Source organism: Corvus cornix, chromosome 3, assembly GCF_000738735.6.
Source record: "Corvus cornix cornix isolate S_Up_H32 chromosome 3, ASM73873v5, whole genome shotgun sequence".
Classification (NCBI taxonomy): domain Eukaryota; kingdom Metazoa; phylum Chordata; class Aves; order Passeriformes; family Corvidae; genus Corvus; species Corvus cornix.
Window position 1 is genome coordinate 112795441 of NC_047056.1, and position 19839 is coordinate 112815279.

A 19839-nucleotide genomic window follows, 5' to 3' on the forward strand; every position below is an offset into this window, starting at 1 on the left:
GCATCCATTAGCCAGTCAGCCATGTGAAATTAATGTGGAGCAATTTTCATAAGCATTACTCAGAACTAATAATAATTAAGCATTATTTTCTGCTCAGATAACACAGAAAATAAAGGCTGACTTTTATGCCAAGATGGGTTTGCATTAGCTTAAGGTAGATGAATTAATTCTCATTTACAAGGCTTCTCTGCCAGCTAGCCAGAAAATATCAAGGTAATTAAAACCAATTTGTGAGGTTCTGTCCCATTGCACATTCACTGGGTTTTATCACTGCTGCAAATTGCAGGTGCTTTTATGCAAAGGTGGGACATGAAGGGGACTTTGCTGCCTCTCTCCTTCCCCATCACCTCCAAGAAAAGCTAAAACCTCCTTGTGAAAAGCAGAACACATTTGGAATGCTGGAGAGCAATAAAGGACCATGTATTAGGATGAAGGAACAGCTCAGTCCCAGCTCGGGCTGGGATGTGGAGCTCTCAGCAATGCAGGAAAAAACACCTCTAACAGAGGGGAAAAAATCTCTTTGCTTTTGCTTTACCATTGACTTGCACAGGATTAATTTTGATTAATTATTAGACTGAGGGGTTTCCATAAGCAGCATTTTCTGGATAGCTCCAAAACATTTCACAGAATCCTAAAATGATTTGGGTTGGAAGGGACCTTAAAGATCACCCAGTCCCAACCCCCTGCCGTGGCCAGGGACACCTTCCACTATCCCAGGTTGATCCAAGCCCCGTCCAGCCTGTGCTTGGACACTTCCAGGGATGGGGCAGCCACAGCTTCTCTGGGAAACCTCTTCCAGGGCCTCAGTGGTTCTGTCCCAGAGGTTTGACAGCACCTGAGCAGGGGCTGAGCTCTCTGAAGGTGCTCTTAGTAAAAATAAAATTAGTTAATATTAGCCTAAAATAAATTAGTCCAGCTAATAATTAGCTGTAAGATGCACTAACCGAGAGTTATCCTACAACAACTAATGATAATGAGCAAATTAGCATCTCCCCCTGGGTTTCAGCTTTCCAAGGGGATCAGCACCTTCCGATGCCACATCTCTGCTTTGCATCTGAGCTTAGCAAACAACCGAGTCCTGCGTGACCCAGCAGTGTGGAAAATCCGTGTTCTCCAGAGGATTATGGCCCCTCTTGCCCAAGTCCTGCCTCCTTCATTTCATTTCTCCGGCCTCTGCCTCACTCCCTGTCTCATGGTGACATCTCCTGTTGGTGCCTGTGTCCACATCAGTGACATGGAGCAGGTTGGCCTCAGAAGGAAGCATAACGTGGAAGTTCTGACTTTTATTTTCAAAAATCTTCTCTCAGGGTAATTTAATTGCTATTAAAGAGATGAATAAAAGGAGACAATACTCCAGAAACACCATCCGTGTCCCAGCCCTGGAACGAGCAACCCTGAGATGTGATCCACTGTCCACACCCTCGGTGAAGAAAGGTTTTCCTCTTATGGCTGTTTCCTTCTCGATCCAGCCCTGGTAGCTGTAAACAGATGTTAAAATCCTGTGGTTTGGATTTCCTCCACTGACGATGCCGACCTGGAACCACTTCATGGTGTCCCAGTAGCTGCAGACCAGAGGTCCCCCGCCGTCCACCTGCGGCAGAAGGAGGAATGTTACAGCTGGGTCAAACCTCAGGTCCCTCAGAGCATTTGCTTCCCACAGGCTGAGTGGGAAAATCAATCTCTGTCTCAGGTCCGTGAGGATTTGGGGAGAAAAAAAGGGAATTTGCATTCAAAATTTCACAGCTCAGCCCTGAGATCCTGCAGAATAAAGAGATACAGAAGCCAGGAGGAGGAGATCAGTCCCAAGCTCTGGCTCAGTGCACTGCCCTGTCATTCCCAGCCTTTTCCACATGCTCCCATGGCCCCAGGAGGATACCTGAGACCTGTCAGCAAGAGACAACATCCCAGAGAGAAACGGAACATTTGCTGTGACTGCTCACTCAGTCCTTGTCTTCTCTGCAAAGCTGCTGCGTGGAGGTGCTGGGTACCTGCCACTGTGAATTTTGGGGGCTGGCAGCCAGAAACTGGGCAGGAGACGAAAAATAATCCTGACAAATCCTTCTTGAAGCCACAGCCACTTGCTTGAAAACTTTCCCACCTCTGCAAGGAAAACCACCACTCACCCAGCATGGGCAAGGCTTCAAATGTAGCCACCTCAAAAAGAGGAATTTTCTCCTGTTGGCTGCTGTAGCTGCAACACCAAGAGCACATCTATTACCACAGGCCTAGGCCCTAGGGCATATCACCATGTCCCACAGCCATAGGGAGGAGGAGGAGAGAAGATCCAGCAGGCAGGAATTGTGCAGCAAGGTTGATTTATTTAATTATTTTACAAACTCTTTTATAGACTTTTTTCTTCAGTCTAATTGGACAAAGGATCAGCCACCCCTTGGGGGTGATTGGCCAAAATCTTAAAACATCCATTGTCAAAATATTTTTCTACTGTACTATAAACAAGACTTTTCAAGGCTGCAGGTGTTTGGTTGTTTACATAACTCTGCTACCACTTCTGTGAGAGAGAAAAGTCTCCCACAGACTTAGAAAATAGCAAGAAAATCCTTGCTAGCAGCATTTTTGTATCCATACACATCCAGCTCTGGAATCTCTGGACACAAACCCAGGGAGAAGAGAGAGCGGCACAAAATCTACCCAAGGCAGGTGCAGCACTTTTCTGAGGGAAGACTGGGAGAGCTGGGGGTGTTCACCTGGAGAAGGATCCAGGGAGACCTCAGAGCCCCTTCCAGGGCCTAAAGGGCCTCCAGGAGAGCTGGAGAGGGACTTGGGACAAGGGATGGAGGGACAGGACACAGGGAATGGCTTCCCACTGCCAGAGGGCAAGGATGGATGGGATATTGGGAAGGAATTCCTGGCTGTGACGGTGGTGATGCCCTGGCACAGGGTGCCCAGAGAAGCTGTGGCCGTCCCTGGATCCCTGGCAGTGTCCAAGGCCAGGTCGGATGGGGTTTGGAGCAACCTGGGCTAGTGGGAGGTGTCCCTGCCCATGGCAGGGGGTGGAACTAAAGGATTTTTTAGATCCTTCCAAGCCAAACCAGTCTGAGATTCCAGGACATCTTCAGTGCTGTGCAGCCCCTGCTATAAATAAATTTCCTTCCACAGTGGGTTTGAATCTTTTTTTCCACCCTTTCTCCAGCACTCGTGGTAAACAAATTCAACACAAATCCACTTCCCAAGACAGCAAACTTCACTGGGAAATGTTGTCCTTCCCTGTTTGCACACTACTTTGGGAAACATCTTTGTCATTAACAGATGAAACCCCTTCTGCCAGCAGCTACCCTGAGCTAACACACATTAATTAATGAGCAAGGAAGAGGCTGAAGTTCCCTGTGCAGCTCATCAGCACTCGCTGAAGTTTATGGCTGAATTCCCACTCCAGTAGCTGGAGGGCTCTGGTCATTAATATTCTTATACTTTTTTTTCCTTTTTTTTTTCAGTTCAGTATTCAGTCAGGAGGCAAAAATTAAGATAAATGCAGAGGAAATGTTCATAGAATCACAGAATATCCTGAGCTGGAAGGGACCAACAAAGATCAGAGGCTTATAAACTCATTCAGGCTGGAAAAGATCTTTCAGACTGTTGAGTCCAAACATAAAATCAACAGTTTGTTGTTACTGTAGCCACGTCCTTGCACCTCAAGCAGTGCTGCTGGACCCTCTTCAGCCTCAGCATCTAAAGACATTTCCCCACCCCATTTCAGCCAAGAACTCCCGTGAAAACCACAGAGGTGCCCTTGCAGCGACCTTGGAGCCGCGCGTTGGGGACGTCCTTGGCGGTGGCATCCTGTGGGGATGAATGAGCATCCACGCACGATTCGATTACCGGGGATTTCACTGCGGATCCCCTCGGGGCAGGAACGGGCCGAACGCATTATCCTAGCGGCGAGAGGAAGGCGCTGGGAGCCTCCCACACGGGGATGACGAGCGGAGTCTGGAGAGTGGGAGCCCGGGATGCTCCGCGCCGGCTTTTTCCCAGCAGGAAAAGGAGATTTTCAGCACCGGCCGAGCCCCTGCACAGATGGGTTTCAGCCTCCAATTTGGAGGCTGTTCACACTCGTAAAGGATCTTCCTTCCTGGGGTATCGGAACACCAGTGAATTCCTGGTGCCCTGTGACTGTCCCCTGGGGAATTGTCTTGCCGCGTTTCCTGGCTGGGAAAGCCGCGGCTGGCGAGGGATGTGATTCGCATGAGGCCGCGGCAGAGCCAGCGATCCCTATTTGAACTCTGCCTCACCCAGTTTCCCTCTCAAATCACATCTGCTCTTCCCCTGTTTTCCTCTTTAACCACGTCCATTTGGTTCCCTGCCTGGTTGGTGGGGAAAGGGGGATGTTTCCGCAGGGCTTGGGGGATCAGTGATTTAAAACTTTTGGGCAGAGAGGGAGCTCAGGAATGTTCTGACAGCCCAGGCAGCAGCGGCAAATCAATTTCCATAATCCATAATCCCAAATCCTCCTTCAGATCCCTTTCCACATGGGCTGAGCTGCTCTGCTTCCTGGGTGCTACTTCTCACACGCCATTTCTCTTAATTTCAGCTATTTAACATGAAGATTTTAGCACAAAATGGGCCAAGTCATCCTCTCCGTGTGATAATCTTGCTCACATAATTACAGCAGCAGCCCAGATGAATTGGGAGCCTGGTTTTTATAGGGCTAAAGATGGAGAAAATAAACTCAGTCCTTGGACACTTTTGAATACCCCTGTATCCACCTTAAGCTCTCAGGAAGGCAGGCCCAAGGTTTTCCATCCTTGTGTAAGAGAGGGTGTGGGAGGAGAGAGTTTTTGAGTGCTGGGACAATTATCTCAGCTCTGTGATGCTTCCAGAAACGCTAATTTAATGACCGCTCAGGTTAACGACTCTGAGGATCGAAGAATTATTAAATGCTGCTTTTTCAGGCTCCTGTATCCTGGTGCTGAAACTCTCCTGGTCAGCAGCACACACCAGACACCTGCTCCTGCTTTTCCCTCTAAGTGCCAACTTTCTGGATAGACGAAAATCACCTAAAAATAGCAGCTTTGCTTCTGTTTCATGTTTCTTGTCATCTCGAAGATGAGTGAAAAGCAAGTGCAACAAATCAGATCTGGTGCTGAATTCCTGCCTTAAACGTGTTAATCCTCCCATTAGGAGAGGTGAAAGCAATGATACATTCACTGATAAATAGCTGTGGGTTGTATAAAATCTGTCACTGCCTAACAAGGTGCTTTGTTCACTGAAGCTGACCAAAAATTTCATCTTTTTCACTGCGGCCAAAACCGTGGTTTTTTGGGGGTTTTTTTTGTGAACACCAGGATCCTTTCTGCTGCCTTTAGTGGGCTTTGGATCAAAAGTGTAATCTCTCTTTTTCATTTGTATTCGTGTCTGCAGCACAGTCATTGATCAGAACAAACACGTTTATCCACATAAATCTTCCGAGGTGGGAGAAGCTCTGGGGGTGGGAGAACAACTCATCTGATCCTCATTAGATGGATGCAAAATCCCTGCAAGTCATTGCTGGTTGCATTTTCACGTTGGTGAGTTCTGTGCAAATTGGAGACAATCAGCACGGGAATAACAACACTGGGAATAACAACAGCGCCCATCAGAGCTGTCCTGGCTGCTGGAGGCAAAGGCTTTGGCAAACATCATTTGCCTGGTTGTTTCCAGCTGTCTTTAAAGTGGGAGGAAGGAGGCTGTGGCCACGTTAATGTGCAGGTATCAGAAATGCACCAGGTAACACAGGGAACCTGGACTCCTCTCACACAAACCCTTCGAGAACCTTCAGCTCCTCTGTCCATCCATCCCCTGGCTAGAAAATGGGAGGAGACAGCCCAAATCCACCCACTGTGATGTCAGCAGGGGCCATTAGTGACCGTGGTGGCACAGACAGTTCAGTAGCCTCTGGCCGAGCCCATGTGGCCCAGGCTCCTGTCTCTGCCTGTCATCTGCAGCAAGTGCTCAGGGGAGGAGAACGAGGAACAGGACAAGTATTTGCAGAGTTGTATTTACATCCCAGCAGTTAATGGCCTCAGAGAGATCTTCATCCAGGAAATTACCTAATTGCTTTTTGAATCCATTTATCCCTGAGGATAAATACCCACAACATCCTGGTCAGCGACTCCCATGGTTTAATTACCTGATGGATGAAAAAACACTTCCTTCTCTTTGTTGTGGATCTGCTGCCTGATAGGGCCGTCTGACACCCCTCCTTCATGTGTTTGGAGCAGCGGTGACACGAGGACAGCTCTCGACTCCTCTGTGTGCTGCCCATGAGGTCGGAAATGTGCCACATCCCCATCAGACATCTCTCCTACAAGCATCACAGTCTTGCTCTGCTATTCCCTGTGCTGCTGGGAGCTCTTCCAGGTCCCTGTTCATCCATCCTGTTCTACTTTCCTCCTTTTCTAAAATTGCCACTCCTTTCTCAGATGGAGTGGACAGGAATCACACACAGGGAAGCTCCCAGGAGTAGTGCTCTGGCACAACACATTTGCTTTGCCACCTATTCCTGTCCTAATAACTCCTAATGCTCTCGTTGCCCTTTTGACCTCCCCAGAGCCTCAAGCTGATGTTTTTGAAGGGCTACCCACAGTTCTTCTGACATGGTAATAGCTGAATTAGAGCCTACTATGGCCAGTGTACAGCTGGAATTGCTTCTCCATATATCTGTTCCTTTTTCTTTATCAATAATGAGCTGCAGCTGCTGTTTTAACCTCCAGTATAATGGGACCTGCTGCACCTCTGCACAGCCACCTTTCACTTTGACCACTTTGAAGAATGCTGTGGCATTGGTCAACTTGGTCATCTTGGCATTTGCCCTCCTGGGACATCAAAATTCCCTGCATGGATGCCAACACAACTCTCCTTGTAAGTTCTTTCTCTGTTCAAATCCCTTCCACTTCATGACAGCTCAGTTTCTCCAGAAGCCTTTGGTGAGGAATCTCCTTACAAGAGTTTTGGGAATCTCAGAATGTGTTTGATGGCTGGACCACCTTTTTCAACATGCCTGGCAACTCCTTCAAAGAATTTGGATGTGCCTGTGAGTCACAGCTTTCCCTCAAAGCTGTCATTGAATGAGAAGCAGCTCCTCTGAGCCATCACAGCCGCTCCCCACTCCCAGGGCAAGCTGGGATTTTGTGTTCAGCTGGATCCAGAGGAGTTCTGTTTCCCAGCAGGCACACAAAGCCATGCTGGACTCCCAAACAGCTTCAGTTTGAGGGACCAGAAGTTACGACCCAGAGGAAGAAAGCAGAAGAGACACCCAACATCATCCTCATCATCATCCCAGGTTCTTGCATGGGGAATTAATTTTTCCCATATTAAAGAATGACGCCATCAGAGCCTGAATGTGCTCACTTGTCCGCCCGCATCATAAAACGATGAAGTGATGAAAGCCCTGTAAAATCACAGGCCACGGGAAAAGTGTTCTGATTCTTGGAGCTGCACATCAAAGGACCCTTCAGAAGAAAACTGAAGGAACTGCAAATGCAGAAACACCTCTCCACTGCTTTGTTCTGGGGCTTCCCAGGACACGTTCCTGCTTAAAGCAATCTGTCCCTGGGGGAAATAAAAACCACCTCATGGTGGTAGCGATAGTTCAGTGATGGGAAATCCACGACAAGGATGGGGAGCGGATCACTCTGTTCAGTAGGATAAGAGGAAACAGCCTCAGGTTGCACCAGGGGATGTTTAGATTGAATATTAGGAAAAATGTCTTCACTGAAAGGGTTGTCCAGCCTGGCAAAGATGTCCAGGGCAGTGGTCGAGTCCCCATCCCTGGAATGTTCAGAAAACAGGTGGATGTGGCACTTGGGGACATGGGTCAATGGTGGCCTTGGAAGTGCTGGGATAATGGTTGGACTCGATGATCTCAGAGGGCTTTTCCAGCCTCAGTGGTTCTGTGATTCTATTATTAAAATACAATAATAAAGTACTTTTGTGCAGTTTGTAATAACTTTGGACTGAAATTGGGATAGTTGTGACTCCTGGCTTCCAGGAAACCTTTGACTGATAGGCAGAAGAACTTAAAACCTCAAGAGCTCCTGTGGATACTCCCCATCCCTCCAGACTGCAGCCAGACCATCATTTTCCACCTCTCTTCAGGGACTGACCACACTATCCTGGTTTGTGCTCTTCTCCTTGAATCCATGATAGTTACCTATAAAAACACAGTTTTCATTGGCAGGCTCTTTTTCTTAAAAAAATTCTATTTCACAAGTCTTTCTTGGCAGTTTTGGGGCCATGTTAAGACCAGCAAAAGGATTCAAGACTTTGTGAAAGAATGCCAGAGCTTTTCCAGTGCAAGTGTCAGGCTCCCATTGCAGTCACTGGGGCGTGGTTTGAGGTGGGAGCAGTGGGATACCAGGGGATATCCTGGGATATCTAATGGAGAATTAAATGTAGGCAACTGTCCTGCCTTGGAGCCAGGTGTCTCCCTGTGATCTTAACCCCTTCAGCTTGATTTCAGTTCACAGGGAGCAATAAACACACGCACAGGGCTTGATCTCATTTTAACACAGATGCTTAAAACCATCTCAGTGACTCCCAGCACCAGGGCTTTTGTCTCCCTGTTGGTGGAAAGATGGTTCTGTAGATGCTGATGGTTATAAAACAGACACTCATGAAATGGCTGGGAAAACCCCATCCGGGTTTGCATAACAACTGCTGCCTTTGCTCCAGCCCTGTGGGGTGAGAGCCCTGTAAAGGGGATTTTCAGAGATGGGACAAGGGGAAATGGCTTTAACCTGACAGAAAGCAAGGTTGGATGGGATATTGGGAAGGCATTCTTGCCTGTGAGGGTGGGGAGGCCCTGGCCCAGGGTGCCCAGAGAAGCTGTGGCTGCCCCTGGATCCCTGGAAGTGTCCAAGGCCAGGTTGGATGGGGCTTGGAGCAACCTGGGATAGCAGAATACTGGAACCAGATGAGCTTTAAGGTACTTTTTGTACCCTAACCACGGTGTGATTTATGGCCAAAATCCACTCCTGCTGCAGGCTGTGGGAGGCAGTGGATACCTGCAGCCCGGGACTCACCTGAGCTGGAACCACCCCACTGCTCTTGGGGGTCACACAACGATTCCTTCCCATGAAATCAGAGCAGGGCCTGGCCCCCCTTCATGTGCTGCTGAACTGTAGATGACCTCTGACTCCAGCTGAACACACTTTGTCCTAATCACCACATCAGAGTTCCCCCCACAGCCCCTCAGAACTATAATTGGGCCATTTACTGAATTTTGCCTGGGCAGGGAAGGCACTGAAGGAGGCATTTGCTTTGTGAGCCCCTTATACTCTAATTATTGTTCAAGTTACCATTGCATCAGAGCCTAACAAAAGACGCTTAGGAAAGCAAGGAATGAGACATCAGTTGTGGTTCATGGGGTCATGGAAGAAATGTAGCACACAAAAAAATAATACATAGGCCATCTCCAGTGTCTGTTCTTTAGCACTTGTACCCCCTGAACATCCATTAATGTTAATGTTTATGACTAAATAGAACTATAAGTCAATTACGGCTCCTGGTAGTGTTAATTCCCAGCCAATCCATATATTTGTCTGCAGAACTGCCAGGGAATTGGGATAGAATAGATTTTTCTTTTTAAGGGAATAGATTCTTTTTTTTAAAAGTACAAATACTTGGGAGCTCTGCTATTCAATCTCCTTGAGTTATTAGAGGAATATGGTCAGTTATCCACAAATTAGGCTGGTCTGGTATGAAGGCAGCTGGTGAAATGTCTGAGCCTTTTTATTCATGGCCTTTCTGTTCATAGAATGGCCTCAAGCTGCACCAGGGGAGGTTCAGGTTGGGCATCAGGAGGAATTTCTTCCACTATCCCAGGTTGCCCCAAGCCCTGTCCAACCTGGCCTTGGACACTCCCAGGAATGGGGCACCCACAGCTTTACCTGTGCCAAGGCCTCACCACCCTCACAGGGAAGAACTCCTTCCTAATATCCCATCTAAATCTCTCTTCTGGATTAAAACCATTCCCCTTTGTCCTGTCACTGTCTCCCCATGTAAAAAGTTGTTCTCACCATCACAGCTCACAGATTTGGATCCAGATCTGGATCATGTGGATTTACAACCTCAAGTCCAGCAACTTGCCTGCCTTAGCCTGGCTTTGGACATGAAAACACGTATCCTGATCCTCAGCAAATCCCAGGAAAGGTTAACATCAGGCTTTTATCTCCTCTGTGTCCAGAGTTCCTGGAGCCACAGCTACAGGAGCAAACTCAGCATCTCCAGGGCTTGTTCCCTGACCAGGAATCCCTGCCTTGCCCAGCTTCTAATCCTTCCTGGCCTCTCCACAGTGACTCGTGGGTGGCTCCTGATCCATGCAAGAGCTGGAGCCTGGAAGTCCTCCAGGAGACAGCTGGTTGGCACAGACCAACACCATGCCCAGGGCTGCTCTGTCTCCATGACAGAGATGAGGATGGGAAGGATTTGGGTCTTTTGAAATCTGGACTCACTCTCCTCTGACACAAACCCTGTAATCCTTACAGACAATCATAGCCTGAGAGCCTGCACTGCCCACAGTGCAGATGAATTGTCCAGTTCTGGGGCCCTCGCTTCAAGAAGGACCTTGAGGGGCTGGAGCGTGTCCAGGGAAGGGGATGGAGGTGGAGAAGAAGCTGGAGCACCAGGAGTGGCTGAGGGAGCTGGGAAAGGGGCTCAGCCTGGAGAAAAGGAGGCTCAGGGGGAACCCTGCACAACTCCCTGACAGGAGGGGGCAGCCAGGGGGGTCAGGCTCTGTTCCCAGGGAACAGGGACAGGATGAGGGAAAACAGCCTCAAGCTGTGCCAGGGGAGCGTCAGATTGGATATCTGGAACAATTTGCTCACAGCAAGAGTGTTCAGGCACTGGCAGGGGCTGCCCAAGGAGGTTTGGAGTCCCCATCCCTGGAGGTGTCCAAGGAAGGCCTGGACGTGGCACTCAGTGCTCTGGGCAGGGTGACGAGGTGGGGATTGGTCACAGGATTGACTCAGTGATCTTGGAGGTCTTTTCCAACCTAAATAATTCTGGGATTCTGCCCAGTGGTCCCTGCTGCAGAAGAAGCATCAGGTTCAGCTCTGTCCTGTCCCAGGCCATGACCAGGCAGCCCACTACGGAGAAGCCATCAGGTTTCTAACCCAGCCCAGTGAGGCCAAAAGTGACCTCCATGGCTTTAACCAGCACTTCCCAGAAATCCAGAAAACCATCCAGCAGCAAAACACTTCCCTGCCAGCAAATCAGCAAAATCTGGTGACAAGCCTTGTCACTTTTTTCATCCCTGAAAAGCACCACTTCTACCCTCAGCTCTGGTTTTGTCCTGTTCTCTTTATTCCAGTTTACAAGACATTCCTGCCTGGTCAAGATCCCACTACAAACAGGGAGATGCTGGATTCTGAGCATTATCACTCATGCAAAGCTCGTGTGCTTCCACTGCTTGGAAAGCTCACATTCCTGCTTCATTCCTCAGATGACTCTGACATTATTGTGGATCAAAATAGCTTCTTCATCAGCTTTCTGAATCCAGGACATTCATTTTGCTGGGAACAAGCATTCCTGCTATTTCACCAGCATCATTCACCCACAGAACTTCAGGCTGGGCTGGGCAGTGCATTCTTTAATCCTGTTAATGTTATCCTGTAGCAGGTTCCTTTTTAAGACTTTTTGATTGAATTTAATGGAGGTGAAAGTCCTTCCTTGAATGATTTCAGAGGCAGAGGCTCTGAAACATCATTTTGCAAAGTAAACATCCCTTGGCTGCCCACAGTTCTTGTACCCTCTGCCTCTCTCTCTGTCCTGGGTGCTGATTTATTTCCTTCAATGAGTAATTCCTACAGGATGGAGATGTCCATCCATGTATCTGCCCACCCAGCCCCCTCCAAACCCATGGATATATCTAAAATACAGCTGGATGGGGCTTGGAGCAACCTGGGCTAGTGGAAGATGTCCCTGCCCATGGCAGGGGGTTGGAACTGGATGAGATTTAAGGCCCTGTCCAACCCAAACCAAGGAAACCATTGCCCGGTGGAGGACGGAAATCTCAGTCTGGAACCAGAGGCTGCAGGAGAGCCCAGTCCTTGGCAGGCTCTCAGGAGAGGGGTTGGAAGTTGGATGCTATGAAAGACAAAGTGGTTTTTGGCATCCAGACTTCATTTGACACCAGGACAGTGATCCTGGGGGTGGAATGTGTTCTGAGGGCACAAGTTCGGAGTGAGTTTTGCCTCATTTGGGTGTTTGTGTCAGCTCAAATGCTTTATAATTTAGCTTGTAAAGTCCCTCATTCTCTGTCACCAACCCACTGCCACAAGATGTGACTTGTTCTGGCACCCACAGAACAACCAAGCATATTTGGGTCAGAGCCAAGGCCTCACCTGAGAAATGTTTTTAATATTTAAATTAAACACCCCCAGATTAAACCTCCCTCCCAATTCTTTTGCCTTGAACCTCATGGACAACCATTCCTGCCTCCTTTCCAGCTGTAACCTGGCCATGAAGCAGACCAGGAATGCTGGTCCCTTTACCTGGCAGCCTCCTCCTCCTCCTCCTACTTGCTCCGTCTCAGCACACATCACGCTCCCCACCAGGTGTGGGATCTGCTCCAGGCATTTCTCCCTGCTGATGAGCTTCATCTGTGTTTTCTGCAGCACATGGGATGCTGTGGCAAATGAGAAGGATCAACAAAGCTGCAGAGCAGCTGGAGACTTCCCTTGGGAAGGATCTCAGCTGGATTTCTAAAGTATCTCAGGGCAATGGGGTCTCTGGGCAGAACTGTAGGATCTTGGGGTCACAGGGGCTTACAGGGGATCCCCAAGTGTTGGCAATTATGTTTGTGCTCCTGAGTTTATCACAGGATCCCAGAATGGTTTGTTTTGGAAGGGATCTTAAAGATCATCTCATTCCACCCCCCCACCATGGGCAGGGACACCTTCCACTATCCCAGGTTGCTCCAAGCCCTGTCCAGCCTGGCCTGGAACACTTGCAGGGATGCCAGACTGCTGGGAAACTCCCAGAGGGCTGGATTATCCTGCTGGTGGTCTCAGTGATGACCTGAGATGAGCTGCACTGCACACCTGGGGTTTCCCACTTGTGATTTTTTGGGAACTCAGCCTGAGGGGCTCTTCATGAGATCCTGTGCAAGCCCCTGCAGGTCGAAGTCCACTGAGCTTTCCCCAGAATTCTAATCTCAGAATTACAGAATCATGGAATAATTTACATTGGAAACAACCTTTAAGATCATCCAGTCCAACCACTCCCCCAGCACTGCCAAGGCCACCTCTGACCCATGTCCCCAGATGCCACATCCACACAACTTTTAAATCCCTCCAGGGATGGGGACTCCAACACTGCCCTGCATAGCTGTTCCAATGCCCAACAACTCTTCCAGGGCAGAATTTTTTTCCTGATATCCAATGGAAACATTGTTTACCCTGGGGAGGGCTGCAAGGCCATGCCTCACCCAGCTGTATCTTCACGAAGTGGCTCTCGGGATGGCAGCACACAAAGGAAATATCTGCTTTATTCTTCCCTTGGGGTGGGAATACAGAAATCACAGCTGGCACCCGCAAGTGACAAAAGGACTGAAAATGTGCTGGGCTACTTGGAAACCCCACGGATCTCACCCATGTTTCTCTCTAAAGTGAACCTGAGTCTGAAGGATAAGGCTGAGATCTCCAGATGATTTGAAACTCACCCCTTCTTCTGTATTTCCCTGAGCTAAATCCTCCCAGAACCTTCAGGAAACTGGGACTCAGTGACAAGATCTAATGATGAAAAGTTGTCACGTCCCTTTTCCAGCTAAGACGGAAGTGCCCAAAGATGAAAATTCTTTGGTGTAGGAATCTCCAGGGAGGTGGGGGCCCTCTGCTCTGGAGCCAGGCTGGGAGAGCTGGGAGTGTTCACCTGGAGAAGAGAAGGCTCTGGGAAGACTTTAGAGCCCCTTCCAGGCCCTAAAGGGGCTCCAGGAGAGCTGGACAGGGACTTGGGACAAGGCATGGAGGGACAGGACACAGGGAATGGCTTCTCACTGCCAGAGGGCAGGGGTGGATGGGATATTGGGAAGGAATTCTTGGCTCTGTGGGTGGTGAGGCCCTGGCCCAGGGAGAGAATCTGTGGCTGCCCCTGGATCCCTGGAAGTGTCCAAGGCCAGGTTGGATGGGGCTTGGAGCAACCTGGGCTAGTGGAAGGTGTCCCTGCCCATGGCAGGGGGGTGGGATGGGATGTGCTTTAAGGTCCCTTCCAACCCAAACTGCTCTATGATCCTGTATTTTTCAGCTTTGCCCATTTCACACCATCACACCCCCCTCTCGCCACACTCAGCTTCTGCTGGTTTTTTCCTGAAGCCTCTCCCAGACAGAGGGTGGGGGGTGCCCGGGCTGAGCACGTTGACACCAATTTTTGGAAGCAGAATCTGTGTCAGCTGAGACCACACAGTGGCACAGAGCCAATCCCCGGAGCTGCTCCACGGATTTTGCACAGAGGAGCTCAAGAGAAATCCTGCAGAGGGTCTCTGCAGTGGCCACTCTGTTCTAGGAACACGTTACCTTGGTGAAATGGGAGAGTTTCACAACTATAACAGGGTTGTGTGTTACTGTTGTGTGAGGAAAATGAAGCCTAAGAAGGCAAATGCAGAGTTTCATGGAAAAAACAGCAACCCTTTGGAGCAGAATAGCAAGGGTTAAATGGAAAATTCACTTACTGCATCCTGGGAAGGAGCACTCAAGCTCCAAGGCCCTCCCCTGTCCTCCCAGTCCTGATTAATTCTTTCCAATAATGAAACAACTGATTGACTATTTAGTGACATTGGTTCAGGACAGACATTTTGGGTCACATCAGTGCTGGAACTGCTTTAATTAGGGCTTAAATGAGAGCAATTAGCAACAGCAATCTGCAGCTCTAAGCGAGTGAAGGAAGGAGTGGCCAGAACCAATAAGTCAGTCCAGCTCATGGAGGCATTAAGCCAAAGATAGCCCCAGACCTTCACTTCCCTTAGTCCAGACCACCTTAGACCCAGCCTAACTGGGTGATTCATAGCATATCCCAAGCTGGAAGTTATCCACAAGGATCCCACAAGGTGAGAAGTGTCCAAGGCCAGGCTGGATGGGGCTCTGAGCAACCAGGGATAGTGGAAGGTGTCCCTGCCCATGGCAGGGGGGTGGAATGAGATGAGCTTTAAGGTCCCTTCCAACCCCCAAATAATTCCATGATTCTGTGCTAATTTACCCACCAGGGTGGAGCTTGTCTTAATGTGGGTGCCAAAAAGAGGTCCAAATTTTGGAGGTGGTGACAAAATAGGTCCCAGATTTTGCTCTGGGGGTCTGTGGGCAACTGGTTCTTGCCCTGAACAGGGAACTGGTGGATGTGCAGAGGCTGGGGGGGGTCTGGATGCATTAACCAGAGAGGTGGGGAGTGGAACTTTGTCTGGGAAACCCCTCATGGGAGACAATATCCAATTTAAGTGGATAAAATCCATCTTCCATTAGCAAATGCATCTCCCCCAGCACCTCACCTGCACTTGTGTTCTCCCAGCCAGCAGCCCAGCAGTGCTGCCACGTGTCCATGTCACACATGAAGGGCAGGCAGATGGGAATTTTCTCCTTGCTGAACTCTATGGGATTGCTGAGCAGGATGAGGGCAATGTCATTTTGCAAGCTGGTTCTGTTGAATTCCTCGTGCAGGATCAGGCTGTCTGGGTTGTGCTCTTCCAGTGGGCGGCTCAGGTCAACTCCCCCCACTGCCACCGTCAGATCTGCTGGCCTTAAAAGCAGAACAGAAGGAGTGAAGACACAGCAAACATGAAGGATTTGGGTTATAAAGGTTGGTTTCTCTTCCCCCAGAGCAGGGCAGGGTGATGGCTCAGGCAGTTCAGCTACAAATACCCCTGAAATTTACCCTCACTCCTAGGCAAGGATGATTTCCAGGGCAGAGAGGTGCAGAGGTAGAACGTGAAAGCAGCCAGGTTATAAATAACCCACTCCCTACCAAACAGATGGAATGGGCTGGATCTCTTGGATCTCTGTGCCCTGGGCTGGCTGCTCAGACCCTGCTGTCCCCAGCCAGCTGCTCCAGGCTGTGCTGCCACAGGTCATTTGTCACTGAGCAGTCTCGGCTCTCGGACCTGCCACAGTTTGGAGGGGGCTCACAGAGGGTTGGACTCCGCCCCTGGGCACTGCATGGAGTCGATTTATCCAGAATTCAGTGTTTTAAATTCAGAGTCTCCATGAGGTGAAGGTCTTTGCTGTGTGAAGGCAAAGGTAATTTGGGGGATAGAATGAGCTAGAATGGAATACATCATCTTTTACAAGGTACTGCAACAGGTGTAGATGCACCAGAAATGCCTGGGGCCATCAGGACAGCATCAGGGGCATTTATCCAAGGCTACTCAGGCCACCCCTCAAAGTATTCCCCTTCTGCTTCTCCTCGTTGTGCAGATCTCTGCACATTTCTGTGTTTAAAAATGGGCCTGTTTTCCCCAAAGGAGACAATCCCTGTTTTCAGGGCTCAGTCACATAAATGTGGCACGTGACCCCGAGGAGATGCACATCCTGCACCCACCAGGAGGAATGTCATCCCCCCACTGTGCCTGGGTTGCCCTCCCACCCCTGGAGCACTCACAGCTCTTCTGCAAAGCAGTGGGCCGCTGTTAAAATCCACAGTGCACTGATGATGGTGCCTCCACAGATGTGCTTCCCGTGGCTCTGGATGCTCACGTGCCATGGAAATTCCCCAGGCTTGACGTGTGTGCCTGTGCCAATCCTCTTGCCAGTCTTCTGGAAGGACTCGTAGGATGGTCGGAGGCCACACCCTGGGTACAAAAAGGGACATGTTGGGCACGTTCAGCAGTGTCACAGCCTGTGCTGCTGAACGGCAGGGGCAGGACATCCCTGAGCCCTGAGACAGAAACAACCACAGAGTCACTGAAACACGGAATCACAGAATGCTTGGGGTTGGAAGGGATTTAAAGATAATTTTTCCAACTCCATTCCAACTCCAACTTCCGCCAGACCAGGCTGATCCAAACCCCATCCAACCTGGCCTTGGACACTTCCAGGGATCCAGGGGCAGCCACAGCTTCTCTGGGCATCCTGGGCCAGGGCCTCACCGTCCTCACAGCCAACAATTCCTTCCCAATATCCCATCCATCCCTGTCCTCTGGCACTGGGAAGCCATTCCCTGTGTCCTGTCCCTCCATGCCTTATCCCAAGTCCATCTCCAGCTCTCCTGGAGCCCCTTTAGGCACTGGAAGGGGCTCTGAGCTCTCTCTAGAGCTTTCTCTTCTCCAGGTGAACACCCCCAGCTCTCCCAGCCTGGCTCCAGAGCAGAGGGGCTCCAGCCCTTGGAGCAGCTCCGTGGCCTCCTCTGGATTTGCTCCAGCAGCCTCCACGTCCTCCTGATGTTGGACCCCACAGCTGGAGGCAGCTCTGCAGGTGGGGTCTCAGCAGAGTAAAGGGTGAGAATGCCCTCCTTGGATCTGTTATTTGATCTCTCCCAAAGCCCCTGACATTCCTGTCACCTCCCCAAACCTAAACTCACCCAAGCACTGCCCATGCATTTGGGGTGGGAGGGACCATTAACCATCTCCCATAGGCAGGTGGGCTAAAATCCTTGTTTAGGGACTGGAAGATGCATCAGGCTGGGGCACAGGCCACACCTTTATTCCCTCAGCAGAAGGAATAAGCCAAGGCCTGTTTCACTTACCCACGTGTGAATATCCTGCATCTCCTCTGAGCTGAGAATGCTGAGAAACAAAACCTGCCTGGACACTGCTGGTCAGGCAAGCTAAACAGGAGAGGGTAAGGAGCAGCATCTCAATCCATCCTGGGCCGACAGTATTCCACAGCTCTCGGAGCAGCAATGCCTCTGCAGACACCTCAGGACATCGCCTGCATTCCATGTCAACACAACCCAGGGTGACATCACAGCACCCGCTCATTCCTGTTGGTGCAGCAGTTGGATGCTCCTTCCTAAGGCAAAAGGTTCACTGAGGGAAAGCTCAGGGATCTCCAAAAGGTTTGTGATTTCCTTTAGCTCTGTTGGGGTGGGGCAGAAGTGAAATTCCTGTCTGCATCCTGGGCTAACCTCACACGATATGGCAAGGGTGGATTTCATGAGATGGGTGCTGTAGCCCTTGCTGGATCTTGAACCACCTTTGAGGGCCTCAGGAGCTGGTCCTGCATCAGCTTTCAACTTCAGCTCTGAAGCCTATCAGCATTTCCTGTTAATTTTCTCATTTCCTGTTACTTTTCTCTCTAGTTACACCATGCCTGGGGTATTGACTTGTGTGCACTTAAACAGGACCAGGAGAGTTGCCCCATCCCTGGAAGAGTCCAAGGCCAGGCTGGATGGGGCTTGGAGCAACCTGGGGTGGTGGAAGGTGTCCCTGCCTGTGGCAGGGGGTGGGATAAGATGATATTCAAGGTCCCTTCCCGCCCAAACCATCCTGGCATTCTGTGTTTGTAGGAGAAAGCAGCAGCTCTGTCAAAGGAAAATTTTCAAAAAATGCCAAATCAAAACTATCAAATCAAAATCAAAACCAAACCAAAAGTGTCAGTAAATAATTCAGTGGTGGCAAAATATTTTGGTGTGGGCCAATTGCAGCATCAATGGACCCGTTATGCTGATTTTTAGACCAACACATCATTTCCATCAGGACAGGACTTAATAAAAACTCAGTCAGGCTCAGACTTGGGCATATCTGCAATAAGAGCTTTTCCCAAAGACTTTCCAGCTTGTTTCAAACAACTACAGCACAGAGTAGGAGGGGAGGGAGAGGAAAGGAAGGGAACCAAGACACATTTTATGAGCCCCCAGATGATTCAGCATCTGAAATGCTTTGCCTTGGAGCACATCAGGAGTTATCCCACCAGAGCCTGGATTTCGTGGAGGTTCACAGTGCATAGGATGAGGGTAAAACTTTATTTCCTTCTCTTCTTTGCTTCTCTGTCACCTCATGCCAAAGAAATGAGACACGAGTGCTGGTTTCCTTGGCAGTGAGCACTGGAACAACTCCATGGCTGGACAGGTTAAAGACAGGATCAGTTACCACAGCAACAAAAATCTGGAGTGCAGTGTAGGCACGCTTTGGGACATCTCCAGAAAGAGCCTAACGGGGCAATCCTGCCTGAGGCAGCTCCTGTAAGCCTGGCCCAGGTGTAAATCTGCCAAAAGGACAAGTTTCCACTGGATTTTGAGACTGGGATGAACTCAGCATCAGCTGAAGAGCAAGGGAAGATGGGGAGCTGATTTTTCTGGCACAGACTTACAGCCCATCTTTGGGAACAGCGGGCAGGGCTGCAGCATTGGATTTACAATCCCAAACACTGACTTTGTGGGGCACATTTTTGGTCTCTCCCCAGGCTTGGAGCACGATCTGATCTGCTGGGTAGGGACAGGGATGGGGATGTTCAGGGAGCTGGTTTGGGCCTTTCTGAGCTTTAAATCTGAGCTGGTGAGCAGGAAACATCAAACCAAGCCATGGAGAAGGAGGTGCTGTGGATTTGTGTCTCTGGGTCCCATTACCTGGCCCTCAAAACTGCCTCACTCCTTGAGCTCTAGACCCATAGGATCCCATTTCCATATGGGATAAACTGTGCATCCCTACACCCTTTGTCTGCAGCTTTGAATCTGCACTCTGAGAACCCCACCAATAAATCCAAAATTGATTTTTTCTCTTTCTGGCCGTCCTGCTGTTTTGACTTCACAGTCACTGGGGACTGCCCCAAGTTACGTTTGCCACCAGTCTGCTCTTGGTGGGGACTCCCCAAGTTATTAAATACAAATAATTAATCATAGGGATAATTCTACTCCTCTGTACTGTCAAGCCTGATGATACAGATTTAAAAGCCCTGGTGTTTAATTAGCAAACAGCAGCGTTTT

General features: G+C 49.6%; 1 protein-coding gene across 1 annotated transcript; it reads right to left on the minus strand.

The window, feature by feature from the left end:
• Positions 1–740: 740 nt before the first annotated feature.
• On the minus strand, positions 741–19819 carry PRSS55 (serine protease 55). The gene is made up of 5 exons (XM_010411389.4): positions 17662–19819; positions 16579–16768; positions 15473–15720; positions 12489–12622; positions 741–1591 (listed from the first exon to the last, which is right to left on the minus strand). The coding sequence occupies exons 1-5, from the start codon at positions 17894–17896 to the stop codon at positions 1304–1306; spliced, it is 1095 nt and encodes a 364-aa protein (XP_010409691.3). The 5' UTR covers positions 17897–19819; the 3' UTR covers positions 741–1303.
• Positions 19820–19839: the final 20 nt, after the last annotated feature.

Coding starts and splice junctions, on each gene's coding strand:
- PRSS55 (XM_010411389.4), bottom strand. CDS start 17,896: ATGAGCGGGTGCTGTGATGTCACCCTGGGTTGTGTTGACATGGAATGC. Junction 16,769..17,661: donor TGCAGGATATTCACACGTGG/GTAAGTGAAACA, acceptor TTTTGTACCCAG/GGTGTGGCCTCCGACCATCC. Junction 15,721..16,578: donor CACTGCTTTGCAGAAGAGCT/GTGAGTGCTCCA, acceptor TCTGCTTTTAAG/GCCAGCAGATCTGACGGTGG.